Raw genomic sequence first — 19908 nt, forward strand, 5'->3', positions numbered from 1 at the left:
CGCACTGCACGTGTCTGCTGTACATTGGCTTCATAATCTCCTTAGTAAATGTCACAAAGCATGAGAAAATCACTACATTTGAATAGACAGTGTCTCTGAAGAATATATTGTGGATGTGGAAAAGAGGAACTTCATTTTCAAAGGAGAGACAGAGGCTGACCTCAGCACTAAGATGCTCCTCTCTATTGAAATGTGGGAATAATATATGGAGCCGCACTAGTACAAACTGCTGAAGCGCCTTGGCGGTGCTCCAAACGAGTGCCCTTTCTGATGGAGTTTTTAATACTTCAAGAAGACATAGTATGTGCATTTAGATGCCAATAAAATGATTCCCTGTAGGATCCATAGGCTGCATTTCAATGCTAAATTATGATGACAGTGTGAATGATGGACCACCAATCACCAGTGAAGCATTTCTGCACAGACGTGCTTTTGCTTTCTGCAGTTTAATCCCTTCTTGTGGTAAAGTCTGTCACTGCTTCAACCCTTAATTGAGATGCTTCTGTCTGTCTGTCTCAATGCACATGTTGTGCCATTGCTGCTGACTCTAAAGCAGCCCTAACTACCTGGCAGTTTATTGACTGGAGCCTGACCTTATTGCATTCATGACCTGCAAGAGGCCACTGACAAGACTTGTTTGGTCTCCAGACAAAAAGCTACATTAAATGAACCAAAAGAGAAATCCATAGATGCGGCTATTGCTGCATCTGGCAATTGAGAGAGGAATGAGAAGGGAACTAAAAATCCCATTGCAATTATTCTTGGGCAAGAGTGTAGTTTTCTGTTTCACAGAAATCAAATAACTTTGAATATATGCTCCATTTAGTCTAAGTTGTATGCAACAGGAGGGGAATGAGCTTGCTAAACCTAACAGGGAAGAAGGGTGACCTTCTGTTAAGGGTGAGAATAAGGAACTGGAGCTCAGGTTAAGACAAGTGATCTGAAAGATTTCCCCATAGAGTGGTCAGAAAATTAAAACTTTGCTTAAGTTCTTGAAATTCCCTTTCCAAGATTCTGGATAGATTATTTTGGTAATAGAATTCAGTGGCTGAAACTGTCACATCTGTGAATTGGGCTAAGTATCATTAACCTTTTTAAAAAAAGAAAGATTTGATTCATAGTGGAAAAACATGATTCACATAAAGTGCAGCACCTGGCCAAATGGAGGAGTGAGGCAAATGCCCAGGATCCTCTTTCTTGTGTACATGATACTGTATAAATTGTAAAATACAGTAAAAGGGAATAGGGAGTAATTAAACAGCCAAGCCAAAATTTTATAATCTAGGCAGCAGTTATATGATTTGTGTGAAGAATTCTCGTCAGGAAAATGGAGAAATGAACTAGGAAAGAAAACATTCTCAGTGTTAATTCTGCCTATCTTGAATTTTTTTAAGAAATTCTGATTTTCTTCAGAAGTACTCATTAATTCTGTTCACATGCCCAGCCTAGCCTGAGACAACTCAAGTAAAATCCTGACTCTCTGAAGCCAGCAGCAATCTCGCCATTGTGCCAGGTATCTGGCACATGCAATTTTGACTGAAATTTACCCTGAGGTCTTGATTTCTTGAAAGCTGTGGGGCATCTCAATGTTCGCATCCAAAAGCTGAGGAACAATAACATAGTGACTCTGAAAAGTGTTGTCTCATTCTGCTGATGAGAAATGCAAACACAGAAAACTCAAGAATAATATTTATGTACAGCATTGCTTAGGTTACAATTGCATATACCCTGATTATGAAAGATTAGATGGTATAAAACACAATCATGCTTTCACATACACAAGACTTCAGTAAGAACTGGCTTTCTCTCATGTGGAGATTTCTTGCTTGGTACTGGGCACTAATGATTCTTGTCCTCTTAAGAAAAAAAAAAAATCATTAATGTCAAACCGTTCAGCCAAAATCATCATGCCTTTTGAGAGACAACTTTAATAGTGAGAAAATTTTTTTCTTTTTTTTTCTTTTTTTTTCTTTTTTTTTCTTTTCCGGCTGAAAATTGACTGGCATCAATCAGCAAATTGGAGACAGGGAAACTTTCAGAAGTATTTGTCTTCTAAACTGCTGTCATTGTCTGCAGTCTTCTCAGAACCAGATTTCTATTTGCTGACTGCATAGGCATTTTGTTGGAAGCTTTTTACTGAAAATACAAGAAATAACATTTGAAATGCTTTTGGATTTCTTATAGGATTTTGTCTTATTTTTAAAGCCTCTGGGCTAGATGTGTATTCCATTCCTTCTCACTTTTTATTTTTCTTCTAAATATGTTCTTTGTACCCAGCACAAAGTGGAATGCAGAATAATTAAGCAAGCAATTTGTGAGTGTCTGACTACAAAATACACTTCCCCCCAGCATTCTCAGTAATTCCATTTTTAACTAAAGCTTTGACCTGCAGTAGAGACAATAACAAATTGGTTCAGTCCTCTCATAGTTCTAGGTTTGCATTATAACTTAAAAACCTGTCCCAGTCTACTGAGATTTTTGTATACTTCATGATACTATTCTCACTTAATTCCCAATGACACCTTAGTTCTTAAACTTCTTACAGATTTTTTTTTTCCCCTAATGCTAGTTAAAGTAGTTTTCAACAGTAGAAAATGAGCAGAAAATCCCCAGTCAAAACTTTTCAATGCTAGATTATCTACATGAAACAAATACTTTTAGGTATTTTGCCCTCCTTTGACATTTGAAACCAGACTACTGCCTTCCTACAGGGCCACTTTCTGAGGCTCACAAACAGCTCGGCATTATACAGACAGGACCAAGTTCAGTTTTTCTAAACAAATTTTTCATGCCATGCCACCCACACAAAAGAGTTTGGGGCTTTCCTCGCCTCTTCAGTCTTGACACACTTCCTTTTTTATTCCCGAGGCTCCAGTCAGTGTGGCAATGTGTGGCCTGGAGGCTTGGCTTGTGACTCTTTGGATTTGCTCGATGCAATAAGCTGATATACAAATGCCCGGAAGGATTGTCAAGGTATGCTTGCTACACCTAAAAATTAAGGAGGTTTTGTGGGCTTGAGCAGTGGAAACTCAAGTTCAGGCTTGAAATTTACGTCCTTCACTTTGCTCTGCTTGTGTTGTAGTGTTCGCATGAAGGGCAATGCCCTGTGTGTGCATTTCATAGCATTCTCCATGGGAATATCAAAATTATAGCTTCTTTGTAATCAGAGATACAGTTGTGTCCAGGTATTTGGCACAAACTTTACTAGTGTGAAAAATGGGGGTGCCCCCGTGTTGGGCAGTTTGAGCCTGTGGAACCCTGTAGTATCATTATTCCTTGTGGTGCTCAAGTATTTCATTTGCTGGAGTAGTGTGGTGCAGCTGACAGAAAGGTTGTGTTACACACACCGTGAAAGGTCCCAGCAGCACAGCCGGTCCTGGTCACAGAGCCCACCGATGGCAGGAGGCGACCGGCATGGGGAGGCAACTCCTCAGGCCAGTGGTTTACCTCTTTGCAGGGTGTAGGTGTAGGAGGACTCACAGGCAGAAACAGACAGTGGATAGGTAGTTCAGGGCTGATGGTGAGATTCAAAAAAAAAAAATTTCACAGTGATGATCTTGGTAATGCTGTAAAATGTTTGTTTAGGAGAAAATGTCTATAAATTGGGAAAAAAAAAAACCACCAGAGAGGAACAGTAAAAGGCTGTACACAATGCCAGCTGCCATTAGAGGTTGAAGGTTTATTTTCAGACCATCGGTTTTAGAAACATTGCTTCAAATAATTTCATCGGTCTACGGAAAATTGCACCTTATACCTTTTTGTTCTGTTTTCAGAGTGGATTTTTATGGAAGAACGGGGTTGTTCTGAGTGTTGGACAGGTTAAGCCCTCCCTGCGCTTTGAGAAAAGCTCTTGGAAAAGATACTGAGTATTGTGTGTTGTGGTTGCATAGTGATACCATGGTTCTTGCTCTGTGATGAATAGTTTAAATGAAAGTGACTGGTGGGCTGCAAATAATCAGAACAGATTTTGTGAGTATACTGTAAAATAGGGGGTCCCAGAGAGTAATGAGCCTTTTCCAGCTTCACGCCCTCCTTGGAGTTGGGCTCAGGTGCTGAAAAATTCTCATGAAATTTCCAGAATATAACAAATAATCCCCCAGCATCAAATAAGTATTCCCTATCCTGAGTGGAACTGATAATTGGAATTAAGGCTTGAACTCAGAGGAGAAAAAGTGCTCCTATTTTTTTGTTTATTTTTAGTGGATAGCATTGAGAAGCAGCGTACATAACATTGCTCACTGGTAAGCTCCAAATAGTGTGATCACTAGCAAGCTGCCAGTAGTTAGTAAAAAGAGTTTTCTGCATCCAGTCTTCCTTAGTTCCCACCTTAGAAATTTCTCTGGGAATTTCATATGGTCCTAAGCTTGCATGTGTGTTATCCCCATACCGCAGAAGCAGCAAGCGCCCTTTTCCATGCGTGGGGGAGCATTAATAGCTATGTCCAACGGGCAAACAGGCATTCTTCTGGCTGGTGGTCACATGAAATTTGAAAGCCTTTATAATGTCCAGTGTTTTTACTGAATAGCTGATGCAGACATGGATTGCTGGGCACTGCCTCGGGATCGTCTGGGAGGTTACTGAGCTTTTGGTTTGATCTTGGAGCCATCTTCATGTGTAAATAAAGGGTAAGCATTAGTTAAGCGTGATTATCTTTAAGTGTTAGATGTTTTAAGGTGTCATGTGTTTCTTCATTAAACAGCCTTTGAAAATTAAAATAAAGGTCATTGGCCCAACCCAGTTCTGTGGTTAATTCTTTTTCCTGGTTTGATTTGATCTAATTAGTTACTTCAGGCATTTATAATCTTATTGGGGGACAGCCTAAGAAATGTACATCTGGCGAAAATAATTCTTCATAGCACACCACCTACTTGTGGCTCTGCATGTAACTGGTGCCGTGAAAATCAGCTTGGTTTGGACTGTGCGGTGACCAGAGGAGGTTCTGCCTGCAGCCAGGCCGTCCAGTCATCCATGGCACATGCTTGGGGGTCAATCGCTTCCCCCAAAGGTCGGGCACATGGTGCAGTGACAATGGGACAGTCTTCTGTACAGAGAAGTGAGGGATCAGCTGCTGCACACAGCAGCAGATGGAGAGAGAAGTAGGATGTGCTCAGAAAATAGGCGAGCACTACCAGTATGTGGTGAAAACCTCCAATCCCTTTGGTTTTTACCTGTGTGCATTTACAACAGATAAGCTTTTTTAATGCCTTCTTTTATCTCAGTACAAATTATTATAGATGAGTTATAACTGAAAATATGAGGCTTTAAAAATACTGAAGTTTTACAGCTGCAGTGTGTTGATCTCCAGGATCTCCTCTCTCTCACATAAATCTGAAAGCGCAGTAGTGGTCTGAGCTCAGTGCCTGTTTTTCAAATGATAGAAAGTTTTAACTGCTATCTTTTTCCCCCCCTGATCCTAGGTCCTAATTAAGCAGTAACCGTAAGAGCAGTAACTGAAGTAATCATTTCTCTATGCACTGATCTAATCTGAAGCCATGAGCAGCTGCAGTAGTTATGCTACAAAGGATTTTTCCCCTTTGGCATATATTGTACAGGCTGTCCCTCAATTAGATTACAAGTGCTTGAAGGCTATTGATTTTTTGCTCTGTTTTATGAGAATGCTTCTCTTTTTAACAGTTTAATTTCTCAGGTTTGAATTTGAATGATCAGGTCATGAAACAAAAAGTATTTATGCATCTGATTACTTGTTTGTGAGGTCAGGGAAGCTCTAGAGCACAAAACCCCCTTTCTGATTCCTGAGCTGCTGGAGATCCCATGCTCTGGGCTGCTGTCCTCCTCCTGCCAGATCACACACTCGAGGTGACTGTAAACATTAACAGTATTTCTTAAGGGGAAGTGTTGTTGCGGTGTTGCTTGCTGACATCCCAGAAACACACTGCATGTATGAAAATTACTGTACTGTGGAAATAACCCTGTGTTTTCATTAGGCTGATTTGGGTGTGTTGCTAGGCAACTAGGGGTAACAAGGGGGTTGTATGTATTATTTAGGTAGGAACAGGTCCCTGTAGAGATTGCCGGGTAAGTAACATAGATGTCAGAAATGCTGATCAACTGTGACACAAGAAGTTAAGCCCTGCAAACTTAACTTTCGTTAAGCGGAGTTTTTCAAGAAAGAAATTGGATTAGACCCAGAGATGACGTATCCTGTTTGATTTCTTTTCCCCTTGCGTTCTGACGAGCTTTGTGTTAGGCAGGCTTTTGTTTCTGGCTCTGAGTCGCTTTGAAAAAATTTGGGAGTGTGTCTCGGGGTGTCTCGGGTGATGTGCTTAGCTTGATTGGCTCGGTTTGCTTGCGAGTGCTTTGTTCTTCCCACCACTCTCAGGTCGGTTGTGCAACATGCCCCGACTGTTTAAATTTTAAAAAAAAAAAAAAAAAAAAAAAAAAAAAAAAAAAAGAGAGAAATGCTGAGTAATGCCAGAGGTTTCTCAAATGGCTGATGCAAACCTAGAGAATTTGCATCATCATTCAGCTGGAGTAACTTGGTATGACAAGAGCTTAAATACAAGTCCACGCGGAAGCTGAGCTGGTTTCCAATGATAGGGCAGTACCAGCTCGCAGTGTGAAAGCGCAGGTGTTCCTGAGCAGTGCTCACATCGCACTAAAGGCTCAAACACACTTTAGGGGCTTGCTACCTGTTCGTAGGAGCAGCTGGAAAGCTAGGAGAGGGCAGAGGAAGAGACTTATGTAGTTGGCTACACAGAGAGGAAAAAAACCCTTGAGTTTCTGCTGCAAACTTTTTTGCCTGTGCTTGCCGTCGGTGTGCTGGTGGCACTGTAACATGTTTAGGAAAGCTGCTGTAACCACCGTCTCTAATGGAAACTACTTGCAGGGGCAAGCTAATGGTAGGTTGCCCTCTATGGACAGCGGACAGCCAGCCCAGGAGGGAAAAGTTGTGCTGAAGAAGAAAGTGACACTTTTGAGGGGGATATCTATCATAATTGGCACTATCATTGGAGCTGGCATCTTCATCTCTCCCAAAGGCATCCTGAAGAACACAGGCAGCGTGGGCATGTCCTTGACTGTCTGGACAGTGTGTGGTATCCTCTCGCTTTTCGGTAAGTCCCTTAAAAGTTTCTAATTGGTCCAGAGGGGCGGCCGGTGGATTTATTGCTATTATTTGTCTGATTTTGCCATTGGACAGCAAGGCACAGTGTGGAGCCTGAGGACCAATAGGGCTACAGAATGTTTTTGCTGCCTGATAGGTTGCGTGGAGGGCGCAGAGGTATGCAACCCCTGTCCGCCTGGTGCCTGGTCTGTGAAGATTGGAAGCATAAATTATTGTTTCTTATGGGTCCCTAGAGGAACTGGAAAAGTAAATGTCTATTTTATGCTGTGCAATGTGCTGTACGTATAATGTTTTTCTTCTGGCTGTAAAAGGTAGTTTACGGTTTGCTTGTAAGGCCCCCGGCAGCTGGGGATGCAGGTCACACCGCTCAAACACTAGCGAAATGTTTAGACAGCTCGACTTAGTTCCCTGGAGGCTAGAGCAAGGTCCGAGAGGAGTAATTCCCACTGGACATAAGCTGTATCAGCATGAAAGGGAGCAAAATAATAACACTAATAACCCCTCTCCCCAGTCTTGTGTTACTGCTCTTTGTTCCTCACTCATGATGTTACTTTGAAAGATTGAACTGCAAAAAACAGTATGATGGGAACAAATTTGTAATGTGAGTTTTATTGGTGGCCTGCCTATCGTGACAGTTTTTACTAATTTTGTGTATCTTTGAAGAGAGTTCAATTCTGAAGAATGCCAGTTTATTTGTACAGTACACAAAGTCCCCATTCAGAGTGGAAAACCCCACCCTGGCCTCTGTGGATCAGAGGGGTCCACTGACCTACTTAATGAGTTAATCTCAAAGAAACTGAAGAACTAACATGAATATTGGCTTTATTTAAAACAGAAACGACTTGTTTTCTGGCAGGAGGTAAAGAGGACAAACACGGACTAACATGCGTCTGCTTAATAGGTGGATCATGCAAATGACACCCTGTGTAAATTGGCTCAGAGCTTAGAAGAAACATGGACTGTTTACAGGCTAAGCCCACCCAAGCCAAACAGGCAGTGAAAACAAGTTAGGACCTGTTTTGGTCAAATGTTAAATGTATTGCTACGATGTACAGCGTAATCTGTTATACAAATGTGGAAGTTCTGCCTGTATCCAAAATTCCCCCATAAAGACAGTCCTCAGATACAATTTGTAACTCCGTCAGAAGACCTTAGTCTTTAGGTTGAGTCAAACCAGAATTTTCCTAAGCATTCCTTTTTTGGCTTTAATAGTAGTAATTTTCTGGCTGTGAAGTAAAGTGTGTACAAAAAAAAAAGAGCTCTTTTATCAGATATATTTTCTAGGTCATTTTCCAGATCTCAAGATATGAAGAACTGTGTAATTTGGCCCAGCAAAAGATACTCTCTCTTTCTCTGAATGGACCTATTACAGTTATTTTTTCATATCTTCTATTACATGGGTGTTTTTAATTCCCTGCATGACTTAATTATAGTAAAATCACATGTAGAGATCACTTAAGGTTTCGCTGAAGCTGTGTGTATCAAAACACAATTACATTTCATCATGAACCTCAATGGAAGAGGCTGGCGATAGAAAACCCATCAACAGCATTTTTTTTAATGTGGCTCTAAGAATTCCTTTACATTTTCAGGTAAGCTGAAGAATAGCAGATAAAAACTGCCACATTTTTGCAAAGTCCCAGACAAAGCAAATGAACAAGGATGGAATTTGTCGTAACAGTACAGCTTCAGTGGGCTTGTATGTATTCTGTGGTTTTGACAACTGTAGTTTTCATCTTAAAGTGCTGCAGCATAAAAGCATGCAGGGAACAGAGCTGAAATCAGTTCAGATATGTTTCTGATCTTAACTCTATGTGATGCAGTGTTTACAAAGTTTATTACTGTTTTCATCTGGCTTCTCAGACCCTTCTAAAAGGGCTATCATACGACGTACAGTTCTCCGTTGATGCAGTCCACCTTTGGCCTGAAAATCCAATGGCTTTGTGAATGGGTGATTATTAAGCAACAGTAGCAAATAGCTGATGGGTGACGAAGGCTTCCTGCAGGTCCCTGTAGTTGCAGCATGGCGGAGGCCATGCGTTGTGCTGGCAGCGGCCTCAGGGAGCTCTCTGGGAGCTGCTTCTAGCTGGGAATACTGCTAGCACTTGCTCCAAAGGGGCCTGAACCACTTCTGCATGAACTACTGTAGCAATGTGATGATGATTTGCGTTTTATTTTAGTCAGTGTATGTGTACCAAAGGATGAAATGAGCCTCCTGCTATGAAAACGTGGTCTGTATTTAAGGCAGTGCAGAAATGAACTGAGCTTTCATTGCGTTAGCAGTACACAACAGCACTGCACCAGAGTTGAAAGGCCAGGGCTAAGCCATCTCCCGAATTTTGTATATAAAATATTGCGAGTATTATTGAGGAAAATTATTAATCTGCAATTCCTGCTTCCAAGTTTTGGCCAGTCGATTGCTTTGCCTGTGACTGAGGAGAGTTGATACAGTTTTCAGGCTTTTCTTCAGAGGCTGAGCCAGGCATCTCTAAGGCTGAAAGGAGCTGATCATCATCTGATAACAAGCAAATGTGTCAGAAGGCTTTCACTTAGCAGTGCAGTCAGGCTGGCTGAGGAGCTGGGCTGGCGGGTGTGACACAGTGTTTTGTTGTCCCTCTCCATGAGACACAGATGAGTAATGAAATGTGTTGATAGCAAATAGTTTGTTCAGTGGCTTTAGATGTAAATGTAACTGGATATATATACAGTTTGGTCAACTGCAAGTCTAGCTGGATGGATTAAAACTTATAAAAATGTTTTTTAAAAAAATTAAAATATATCAGAAATAGTTGTAACACCATGACAGCTCCATTGTTTAGCTTATAAATATTTTGAAAGCTATTTCTGGATATCTCTCGTGATGCCACAGTTTAATTCTCACAGGTGCCCTCTGCTATGCTGAACTAGGAACATGCATTAAGAAATCTGGTGGTCACTACACCTATATCCTGGAGGCCTTTGGCCCATTACCTGCTTTTGTGAGAGTCTGGGTTGAATTACTCATCATTCGGTAAGTGTATTGTGGCTTTTCTGTGTTTCTTTTCTGATAGCAACACATTTTTCAGTCATAACAAAAAATCTCCAATACATGATGGGCAAACCAAATCAAATATATCTTGATCAATGAGCTGTGTTCTTTTAGTATGATTGCTTCAGTGAATTTCACAATGCTATTTTGCTCATCATCATTGAAACATTCAAGAAGACATATGTACATGCATGGGAGGGTGAAAACTCAATTTTAAGAAAACTGCCTGCCACACCAGTTCAGCTACTTACTTGAATTTTGCTAACCTTACTGTATTCATTAATGTCACTAATAATGCTAATACCCATAGCTACATGCAGTATATTGGAAGAGGAAAGTCATTTTTACATTGTCTCAGTCTTGCAACTAGCTTTTGGAGTGGTTGCTGTTGTGTGTGGGTACAAGAATAACTCCTTATGAAGCTATTGCCCAGTAGTTCACAGATCTGGGGGCACCATGTATTCTTTATATGTCAATTCAGGTCCCCATCTTTTGTTTTTGTGTGGTGTTGGAGAAGTTAACTTGATTACTTACGAAAAACACTAACTGGCCAAATAAAGCAACATTAAGTCCTTACAGATCTAAGATGTCCAAGGTACTGTTTTGGTGTGTAAGCCTGTGACTCATGAAGCCCTCGACATTGTAGGTCAATTACAGTATGAAGATGCCGAATCGTCGAGTCCTATCAGATAAATTTTCATAATGTAAATGTATCATTGTGTCAAACTCAAAGGTGTCCCTTGGATTTTTTTTTTTTACTTTTTTTTTTTTTTTTACAGTATGGCTGAGGCTGGAGAGCTTGTTACATGTAGAACAGGACAACTCACTTAAGCAAAATGACTTTGGGAATGCTTCATTCCTGCCTCAGGCTAGTTAGCATGCCTTTTCTCTCTCTCTTCCGCAAGCAGCAAATTAGTCACAAAAACACAAGCCTCATTTTAAATCACAACCATGTTTACATAATATTGACAAGTTCTAGCATAGACAGTTGAATTTGAAAGCACTGACAGTGCTGAGTCATTATGAATCCATAAAGCTTTATCTTGTTTCCGGAGGAAATCATTGTGTATGTCAGATGGTCCCTTACATCCTCCCCACCCATATGTAACCTTTGAATTAACTGCATAATTTCCATCAAATGTGATGAAAGAGCAGATGTCTTCACCATATTTACTTTATGCCAAAAAGGAAAACCAGACAGAAGAAACAGACCCATGTTTTCGCTGTGAGAAGCACAGTGCTGTGTAGCTATAACATTGCATATCACTGAATCAACAAAAGAGAGTAGTGTTAGAAAACCCCCTTTTAACCTGTACCTTACTGGACAGGGGAATCTTAATAACCTAGGCACAAATACCCACAAGAAACCAGGCTTTATAAATTCCTCTCCTTGCAGAATTACCTTTTTTTTAATGTATGACAGTGTCCCAGGAGTGTCATGAAAACACTCTTAGTCATCGTGATCTGCCCCACACCCAGAAAATAATCATCTTGCACGGGAAGGAACATCAGTGGATTCTTTAATCATCAAATCTGAGAGGCAGCAAGGGAGGTGTGCTTGTTATAACTTGCAATGATCAGAGCAGCACTGCCGAAACTGTGTAGAGTTTTATATCTGACTCCTGCATCGGTAAACTAATTGGCTGCTGCTATCAAAGAACTTGAGACCTAATACATAGCTCGGGTTTTTTTTTCAGTAGACGAAGTTGCAGACACACTTCTCAGCTAAGCCTTTTTTTCCTCTCAAAGATTGCAGGATTATCACACCCACAGGCTGGTGGAGGAGCCACAACCAAAATAAACATTTCCTGCTCTTGTATATCTTTTCAGTCACTATTTTACGGTCTAGGACACACTTAAACTCTGCCCACATACTGATTAAACTGTGCCAACATCACCTGCTGCGTAGATGTGCCTTAAGTTGCACTTCTCATTCAGCAAAAGTAGGAACCTTTTTCTCCACAAAAGTCAGGTTGCGGGCACATTAAATACATTCTTTTTTTTTTAGAGAGAAAAAAAAAAAAAAGCTAGTTTTCAAACAAGTGGAGGCGATTGTTGTGAATGCGTTGTCTGTAGTGCTTAACTATGGTGGTTGCTAAACGCAGGCTGTGTAAGAGTGCGCTGCCAAGTGACTCACTCACCTGTGGTACAAGCTGGGGCACTAGACCTGTTCCTTTCTGGTGGCTTTTTGTGCTCCTCACCCCTTAGTGAAAGCTGCTAATGTACTTTCTGTCTGCTCCTGAACACACACACAGCTGTAAGGAGGCTGCCAGCCTGTCTTCAGGATTGCAGTCAAAAGGAAAATCCCCCATTCCTTCAACTTCCACCTCTGCTGATCGACTACACTGCCAGCAACATCTCCCCCCAGCCATGGGACTATGAGAGACACAGCTATTTATTAGAGCTACAGTTTAGGAGCTATATTTTAAAAACATAGTGGTGTGGATAGCAGTGACTGCTTCTTTAAAAAGGCCTTTCTTAAAATGAGAGGGAAAAATCTAAGTTTTGGAAAGAGGAGCTGGGACTGAAGAAAAAATTCTGGGAAAGCTCCAAAGATCTGATCTTTCATCTGATCTAGGACACTTCAAACTACTTTTGGCAGGCTGCAGTATTTGAAAGCCAGAAGCCTGGTGATCTTATGTAAACTAGAATTATTGCACCGAGGTAAAGTCAGTAAAAGTCTGTGTAAATCCAGCGCGGAGGCCATTTGGTCCTGAGTGAAGGCAAAAGTTGCAAAGCGAATTGTTGGCCAGTGAGAGTAACAGTGCTCATGCGTGGGGGACGCACAAAGAGCAGCCCTCGCTTGTCCCCTCCCAAACTTTTCAAGGAAGATACTTCTGTTCTTTGCTGCCCTGCAGTTTGGTCCAACGCAATGTGTGACATTTTGGTTGAGTCATAATGCGAAGAAAGTGGGTTTTGTTTCAAGGGCAGACTCTCTTGTGGAAAATTCCTTTATTGTTCGATGGAGAATAATAACGTATCTGCAGAATTTTTACATTCTTCCATTGAATTTTTAGCAACTATATTTTTATTAAAATTCTGTAAGGTGAGGCATTATTTTTTAAATGCTGTAGATGTCACAAGAAATTTGCATGGACTGTTGTTTAACTCAAAAAATCCTTTGAGGCAGAATCATATGACCTTTTGTCCTTACCGTGTGTGAGTGGGTGATGAAGCACAGATACCACCAGCTGTCCTCAGAAGGATGAAAGTGACCTCCCAAACCAAACGTGAACAGACCACTGGAACTGTATTATGCAGACTGTGTCTCATCTGAGGCACAGGGTAATTTGCTGTTAATATGTGTCAGTGCTGAGGCTTGTCTCAAAGAGTAAGGCTGTATGAATATTATGAGTATTTCAGATTTGCAAATGCATCAACTGTATGCCGTCACGTTTCTCTGTTTCACGGTAGGTGCTTTCTGTATTTTGACGATTTTTGTTCTCACTTGCAGTGCTAGGAAGCTGTTAGTCAATAAAAGGAACAAATCCTGTTTGCATTGTAGGAAATGCCATTTTCATTAATTTTTTGCATTTTCTCAGATTTTGATAACAGACGGGTAGGTTTTGGATGCTTATTTCAGTAAAGCAGAATTCTCAGCTTGATTGAAGTTAATTTGCTTATGTTTCTGAGTGGCGAGATATACCTGGTCACTAAAATTGAGTCCTCAATGACTTTTACTCCGGGTTTTGCCCATGTAATCTAATTCTGGTCATGTTCACTTCAAGTGAGTGAATGAAGATTTCGGTTGATACTTTTCTATTTATGGCTGCTTCACATCATGGAAGTTGTAAGAGTGATCCTGGTAAGAAGTGTTGCTGTTAATATCAGAACTGCTGAACAAAGCTAAACTGCTCATTGTTTCCTGCTACATTCAGAATCATGGCACATAACAAGCAGTCACCAAAAATAGGTATGGTTCACAGTTCTGTGATAGTAAAGTTACATCATGATCCCGTAAGAATATTATCTATGTACTATTGCAGATTAATTTTGTGATTTTTTGTTGTCGTTGTTTTTACTCTAGCCCTGCTGCCACAGCAGTGATATCGTTGGCATTTGGACGTTACATTTTGGAACCTTTCTTTATGCAGTGTGAAATCCCAGAACTTGCAATTAAACTTATTACAGCTGTTGGCATCAGTAAGTATCCAATTTTAGGATTCAGGGAAGGGTAAATATGATGTAAATTGGAAAAAAAATAAGCAGTCGCACACTGAACAGGTAGTCATTTAATGTGAATCATTACAAAATGACTGTGCATCCAATGCCAAGGGCATCAGCGTGACTTTTTGCCTGGGTATGTGTGTTTGTGACCATACGCAGTAGTAAAAAGAATAGCAGACTTTATTAATGGCAGGGAGAATCTATTGCCAAGGCTGATTCTGTTGCCACTTGAATTAATGGCAGAACTCTCATTACTTTTGTGAAAGCAATTTCAGTCCCTTAGAGACGGTGAGCCAGTGCCAGAGATATGGAAGAATGATTACCTGATTTTAAGTGCTTTGCTCTACCTCTGGTTTAGGAGGCAATCGAGTGCCAAGTATGATGCCATGAAGAAATGTAGTTCTCTTGAGTGGAGCACAGGCAACATGAGATCATCTTCCATAGTTCCACTCTGTCCTTCACAGCAATAAAACTTTGAGGCACTTGTGGTTCAGGAAGCAGGAACCCAGCTGATGACTGGAAGCAGGGTGTACAGCTTATGAAAATACACGTCTGCTACCAGCAGCTTGTCCTGCTCTTGCTAACTTTGCTGTTAGTGGAAAAGGGACCATTTAGGGCTACAGAGAACTGATAATTGCCAGCGCAAGAAGGGAGGCTACCCTAAAACCATGAGCTTTACAGTGTACCTGTGCCGGTGAGGGAGGAAAGCACAAATCGTGATGCGCTGCCGTGTGCCTGTAGTGTAGGGGCTTGTTTCCAGTTCTCTCTGGTCACTGGTGATGATTGTCCTTGCACATGTGCACACACATTCACATTCAGCTGTGCTGGGAGGAGAGTGCAGGGTAGACCTGAGTAATTAGTAACAGATTGTTCCTTTCAATTTGGTCATCACACTATCGGAAACAAAAGGACCGGAAAAAAGAATTAAGACATGCAAAACGATCAAAGGCACACAGGAGACCCCTTCGGTTTTGCACAATAATGGGTTCAGATGACTTTTTGTTTCTTTGAGGTAGAGAGTTCAATTGACATTGAAATTTCCAGTCTCCAGATTACTGTGGCTTTTTGTAGGAGCTCTCTTGATAAGAGTTCCCTTCTGCCAGGAGTGTTAAAAAAATCAGTATGTGACCACATTTCTTTCTAACTTAATTATGCACAAACTATAGGTTTCATAGGAATAATTGAATTAAGGGCTTGAATTTTGAGGTCAATGACTTTTTATAGCTACATCTGTCTGAAATATTTCAGTGCTAGATAAAGGTGAAACAGATGTTCAGTAACTTCAAGGTCACTGAGACAGAAGGAATGTTAAGTGAGGGCTCCATCAAAGCATTTTGTTAAGTGCATGTGATTCAAGCACAATAAGTGAACAATTTGAAATAGGTTTTTATTGCTTTTAATTTAATTGAAAATCTGTGTGATAAGGCAGGGCTTTGCAAAGTAATTAAACAAAGAAGTAGAATTGCAGGGGGGTTGGAGTTATGCTGAAATAATTACAGCCCAAAGGGAGAGAGCAGTTCACAGCAGACTGCTCCTATGGTGAGCGCGGGCCTGTGCAGCGCAGGTAGGATGAGCTGTCACTTCACTGAAAGAAGGGATTCTTGTAGAAAGCCTGTAGTGGTGAATGGGGCAGTGCTGAGGAAAACAGCGACATGTCAGACTGAGGCTTTACCTTTATTCTTTGCAGTACGTTCTATAGTGGAGTTTCATTTGTAGTAGGTTTTGATCACATGATACACTTAAGGTCAGGGATCCCAGAGTGTGTGACTGTTATTCTTCTATGGTAAGAATTAGCTGTTGTGGTGGTAATTGTTATGAATGTTTTTGTGTTGCGCGGGTAGGCAGTGATAGGTAAGATTAAGGTACTGTTGAGCTGAACAGATGCAGTGGAGCCCTGAAGATTTTATAATCCAATTTAATGGTGCCAAAGGTAGTGTTTGCTTCCACTGAAGATTTGAGGTTAATCAGAAAGTGAACTGATATGCTTTTTGTCTTCTTATCCACTCCTGGTCCCTTCTCCCTCCTGTGCCTGATGACAGGGTGCTCGCTATGTATCTGGCTTTATTGTGTGGGGGGAAAGGTAGTGGGAGGCACCATTAAACTCTATCCTTGGGTGAGACTTTGTTCTGTAGTTTTATCTTGTCATTTCTGATCATACTAGAAAGGGCAGGAAGAGATTTTGAAAAATCTCCAGTTGATCCCCTGCCCCCAAACACAATCAGCATAACTAAACAACTTCTGACAGATGTTTATCTAAACTGGTCTTAAAACCTCCAGTGAGGGAGTTCCTAAACCTCACTTAATGCTGTAGCCCATTTTTTTTTCTAACCTTGTCACAAGACAGCTCTTCTCATTTATTTTTTTACACCTAAACCTCCTTTTCTGCAACTTAAACCCATTGTTAAAAGGTTGCCCGAGATGAATGTGACCAGGATTATGATGAGTGGTGGCAAATACTTTTGGTCCTCTCCCAGCTGCAAACACGTACTTCTTGTAGAGGGGCTACAGTCCATTCTGCTCCCCACCATTCCACCACAGTGCCTCTGTGGTGAAAAAGGAATGATGGAGCTGCAGAGGAGGTGTAGATCAAATGAGACTTAAAATGGAACTACTGGAGATGGTGGCCTTTTAAAAAAACGTCATTCTTGGTTTATTGTTTATAGGCAAAAAACGTGCTGGGCATGAAATTCCCCTTGAAATCCCATCCATTCTGAGCAATTTTGAACAATCTGTAGAAGCAAATCTGTTCCACAATATGGTGCTTTTTTTTTTTTTTTTTTTTTTTTTTTTTTTTTTTTTAAATAAAAGCAACCAACCAAAATGTCCAAACATTTTAGTAGCTCAGTAGAGAGAAGGATGCTTGTGTAGAGGTTCTCTTGAGATATCCTAGATTTCTGACCCTCCGAAGCAAAGCCTGACTCTTCTTTTCAAACTTATAAATCACTTTAATTCTACTGGTATTTCTGAAACACATCTTCGTGAGGAGAAAAACCTAGGCAAATATGGGATATGCATATATCAGTCTGTCATTCTGCCATAAGCTTTTTCTAAACTCAGTCAATTTAACTGCACATGAGAGAAGAGCAGACATTGCAAAGATATCTAATTACTACAGTGGCCAGGTAGAGGAGAGAAAAGCTGGATGTGCCCCAGTACAGGGAAGGACAGCTGAAGAAAATGCAAACAGGAGATGAGGCCTTCTAAATGCCCAGCTTTGCTTGAGTTGGATACAACAGCCCCAGGACAGAAAGCAGAAGGGATGCAATCTGCCTTTGTTCTGATGCTGAAGATGGTCTTTTTAGGTGAAAGAGTTAAAAATTCATTTATCTCTTTAAGTGAAAGCTGGTAGACTCCTACATATTTATTGTTTCTTCCAGCGAAGAACATCCTATCATCGTGCCTATCAGCATTGCAAAGCATGGTGATAGTGCAAAACTCCCTATATTTATATATTGCTTTATTTGGATCTTTTAATTCTAGTCCTAATGGTAAGCCTAAGTATACTGGTAGCAGGAACGGATAAGTTATATTCTGCAAAGGTATTGAACTCTACTATCAATATGTAACCTGAGTAGATACACAATCTTAACTGAGCCTGTTCTAATCTTCTCACTTGGCCCCCATATCAGAAAGCAGATAAACAGGTTTCAGCTATTAAAAATTGTGTGACTGAAAGCAGGTTACCAACTTGCAAATGTTTTTAAATTTTTTACACTCATGTGTGTGTATTTTGGGTGTTTTACACTGCAATGATAAATAATTTCCCCCGTTTTTTGGAGCTCTGCCAAAAAACCTCAAATACCCCAAACTATGGTTGTTAGAGGAAATATTATGCTTGAAAACCAAGATCAGCTGTACAGATCTATCAGTGCTTGCTGGCAAATACTCTATCCCAAAGCTTTATTGTCATAAATTTGGTGTGTATGTGAGTCTATAGTTAGTTGTGTTTTTTTTTTTTTTATCATGGCAGATGTTACAGCTGTCACTTTCTACTGCTGTTAGTTTTCAGACAAGCAGTTTAAATTAAGACATCTCTGGGCTTGCAGGGATAGCAAAAGCTACTCTGGTGGGTGCTTTTGTGGCTCCTGTGACTTCATTTTAATTCACGCATTAGGATCTGCAAATTGAGGGTATTTTTTGTTTTGTGTGAATGCCTTGACCTTAAAAGGTCAAGTTAGAGGAGGACAGATTCCTTAGATTCCTGCTGAGGCAATGGTACATATATTTTTGAAAAGCAGGCCAGGATGTAATGTTTACTGTTGCTTCGCCCATTAGATTTCATTATCCATCTATAGCTGTAGCTGTATGAAGGAGAGATTGTGAAAAGCAACATGGTCGGTGTTACCATTGTGTTTGATTGGACATGAATGCCTTTTTGTTCTTCCTTCATAATCCCCTCAGTTAGGATTCATCTCACTATTAGTTAGGTGTTTAGTTTAAGGTAATTGTCTGTGCTCCCCACAGAGTTCGTGGAGAAAGAGGGAGACACTTCCTGAAGGCAGCTCACCTCATCTGAGATAGGCATCTGAAAAAGGTGTTATTCATCCTCTGGAGGTAACTCTTCATTGAGGATGCAGCCACACTAGATGTCTGACTTTTAGTTAGGAAAGCTAGAGATGAGTCCTCCTTTCACTGCCCTTTTGTCTGGGGAGTTGCTGCTTTCTTCTGATCTTTGCTGTGATCCTGTATCAAAGCATCTGCAATCAGTTTCTTGAAGTATCTCCATAAGGCCCTATTCATAAAAGAGAGGTGTTGAATAATGACCGTAGTCCCAAGATATAATTTCCTTCCTGAAACCTGGCACAGTTGCCACATTCTTTTCCTGATCTTTGGAAGCTTTCTCCATGACTCCTCTTCTCCTTGCCTTTCACTACCCAGTTGCTAACACAACCAGTATGGTGCTGGTATGTGAGAGCAGTATAAGCCCCACATCCCTGTATGCCTGTTATGCACATAGAACTGCTAAGACTAAATATTTTAAGACAACTGTAAATTATTATAGCCTATTAAGTGCAATAAAATGAAATTCAAAAAAGTACACAGTTGGTCTCAAATCGTCTAAGAACTTAAGTCTCAGCTCTGCAACCTGAACTACTCTATTTGTACAACCATCCAACTCGGCAAGGGACTTAGTCTTATGGAGGACCACCAAAACTAACAGCACGTGCACGTGTAGTGATCCTTCAGTTTCCTGATTAAATGAAGGTTCATGCAGTGTCTGTTTTCCTTTTGCTATTTGATTAGAAGGGCCTCAGAAAACATTTGGCTGTCTTGAACTCACAGTTAGGGATGGAGAAGGTTTTAACACAGCCTGCTCACAAGGAGGCTATCTTCATGAAAATACCAGTCTGCATTTCTTTCTTTCAAGCCAGCATAGCTCTTCTACAGATATGGGCCTTGTGATTTGTGTGTGGTTGGCCAGCAAGGAAGGTTATGAGTTTCTGTGTGAGTTGATGTTCACACTAGTTTGCCACCCAGTGACATTCTCATATGCGTATCCATAAGGTGGAACTGATACATTAGAAAACCTTGAGGAGGGGTCTCTGCAGGGAGGATGCTCATGTTAGTTATTCTGACCTGTGTAAGGCAACAGACTGATTGCTGCAGTCAGCTTGAGCTCTGAATAAGC

At 40.8% G+C, this 19908-nt stretch overlaps 1 protein-coding gene across 6 annotated transcripts in view; it reads left to right on the forward strand.

Moving 5' to 3' along the window:
• The window catches only part of SLC7A11 (solute carrier family 7 member 11), a 98661-nt gene that overhangs the window by 32040 nt on the left and 46713 nt on the right, over positions 1-19908 (forward strand). For 2 of the 6 annotated variants that reach the window (XM_026848105.1, XM_026848104.1), the window contains 4 exons: positions 3774-4625; positions 6848-7073; positions 9968-10094; positions 14140-14255. In XM_026848105.1, the coding sequence (XP_026703906.1) occupies positions 6875-7073; positions 9968-10094; positions 14140-14255 (442 nt within the window). In that variant the 5' untranslated portion in view covers positions 3774-4625; positions 6848-6874. Of the gene's footprint in view, positions 1-3773; positions 4626-6513; positions 7074-9967; positions 10095-14139; positions 14256-19908 lie in introns of those variants that run through there. The other 4 variants (XM_026848107.1, XM_026848109.1, XM_026848108.1 and 1 more) reach the window with 4 other exon arrangements.

This window comes from Athene cunicularia (genome assembly GCF_003259725.1).
Source record: "Athene cunicularia isolate RWA chromosome 4 unlocalized genomic scaffold, athCun1 chr4_part2, whole genome shotgun sequence".
In the NCBI taxonomy this organism is placed as follows: domain Eukaryota; kingdom Metazoa; phylum Chordata; class Aves; order Strigiformes; family Strigidae; genus Athene; species Athene cunicularia.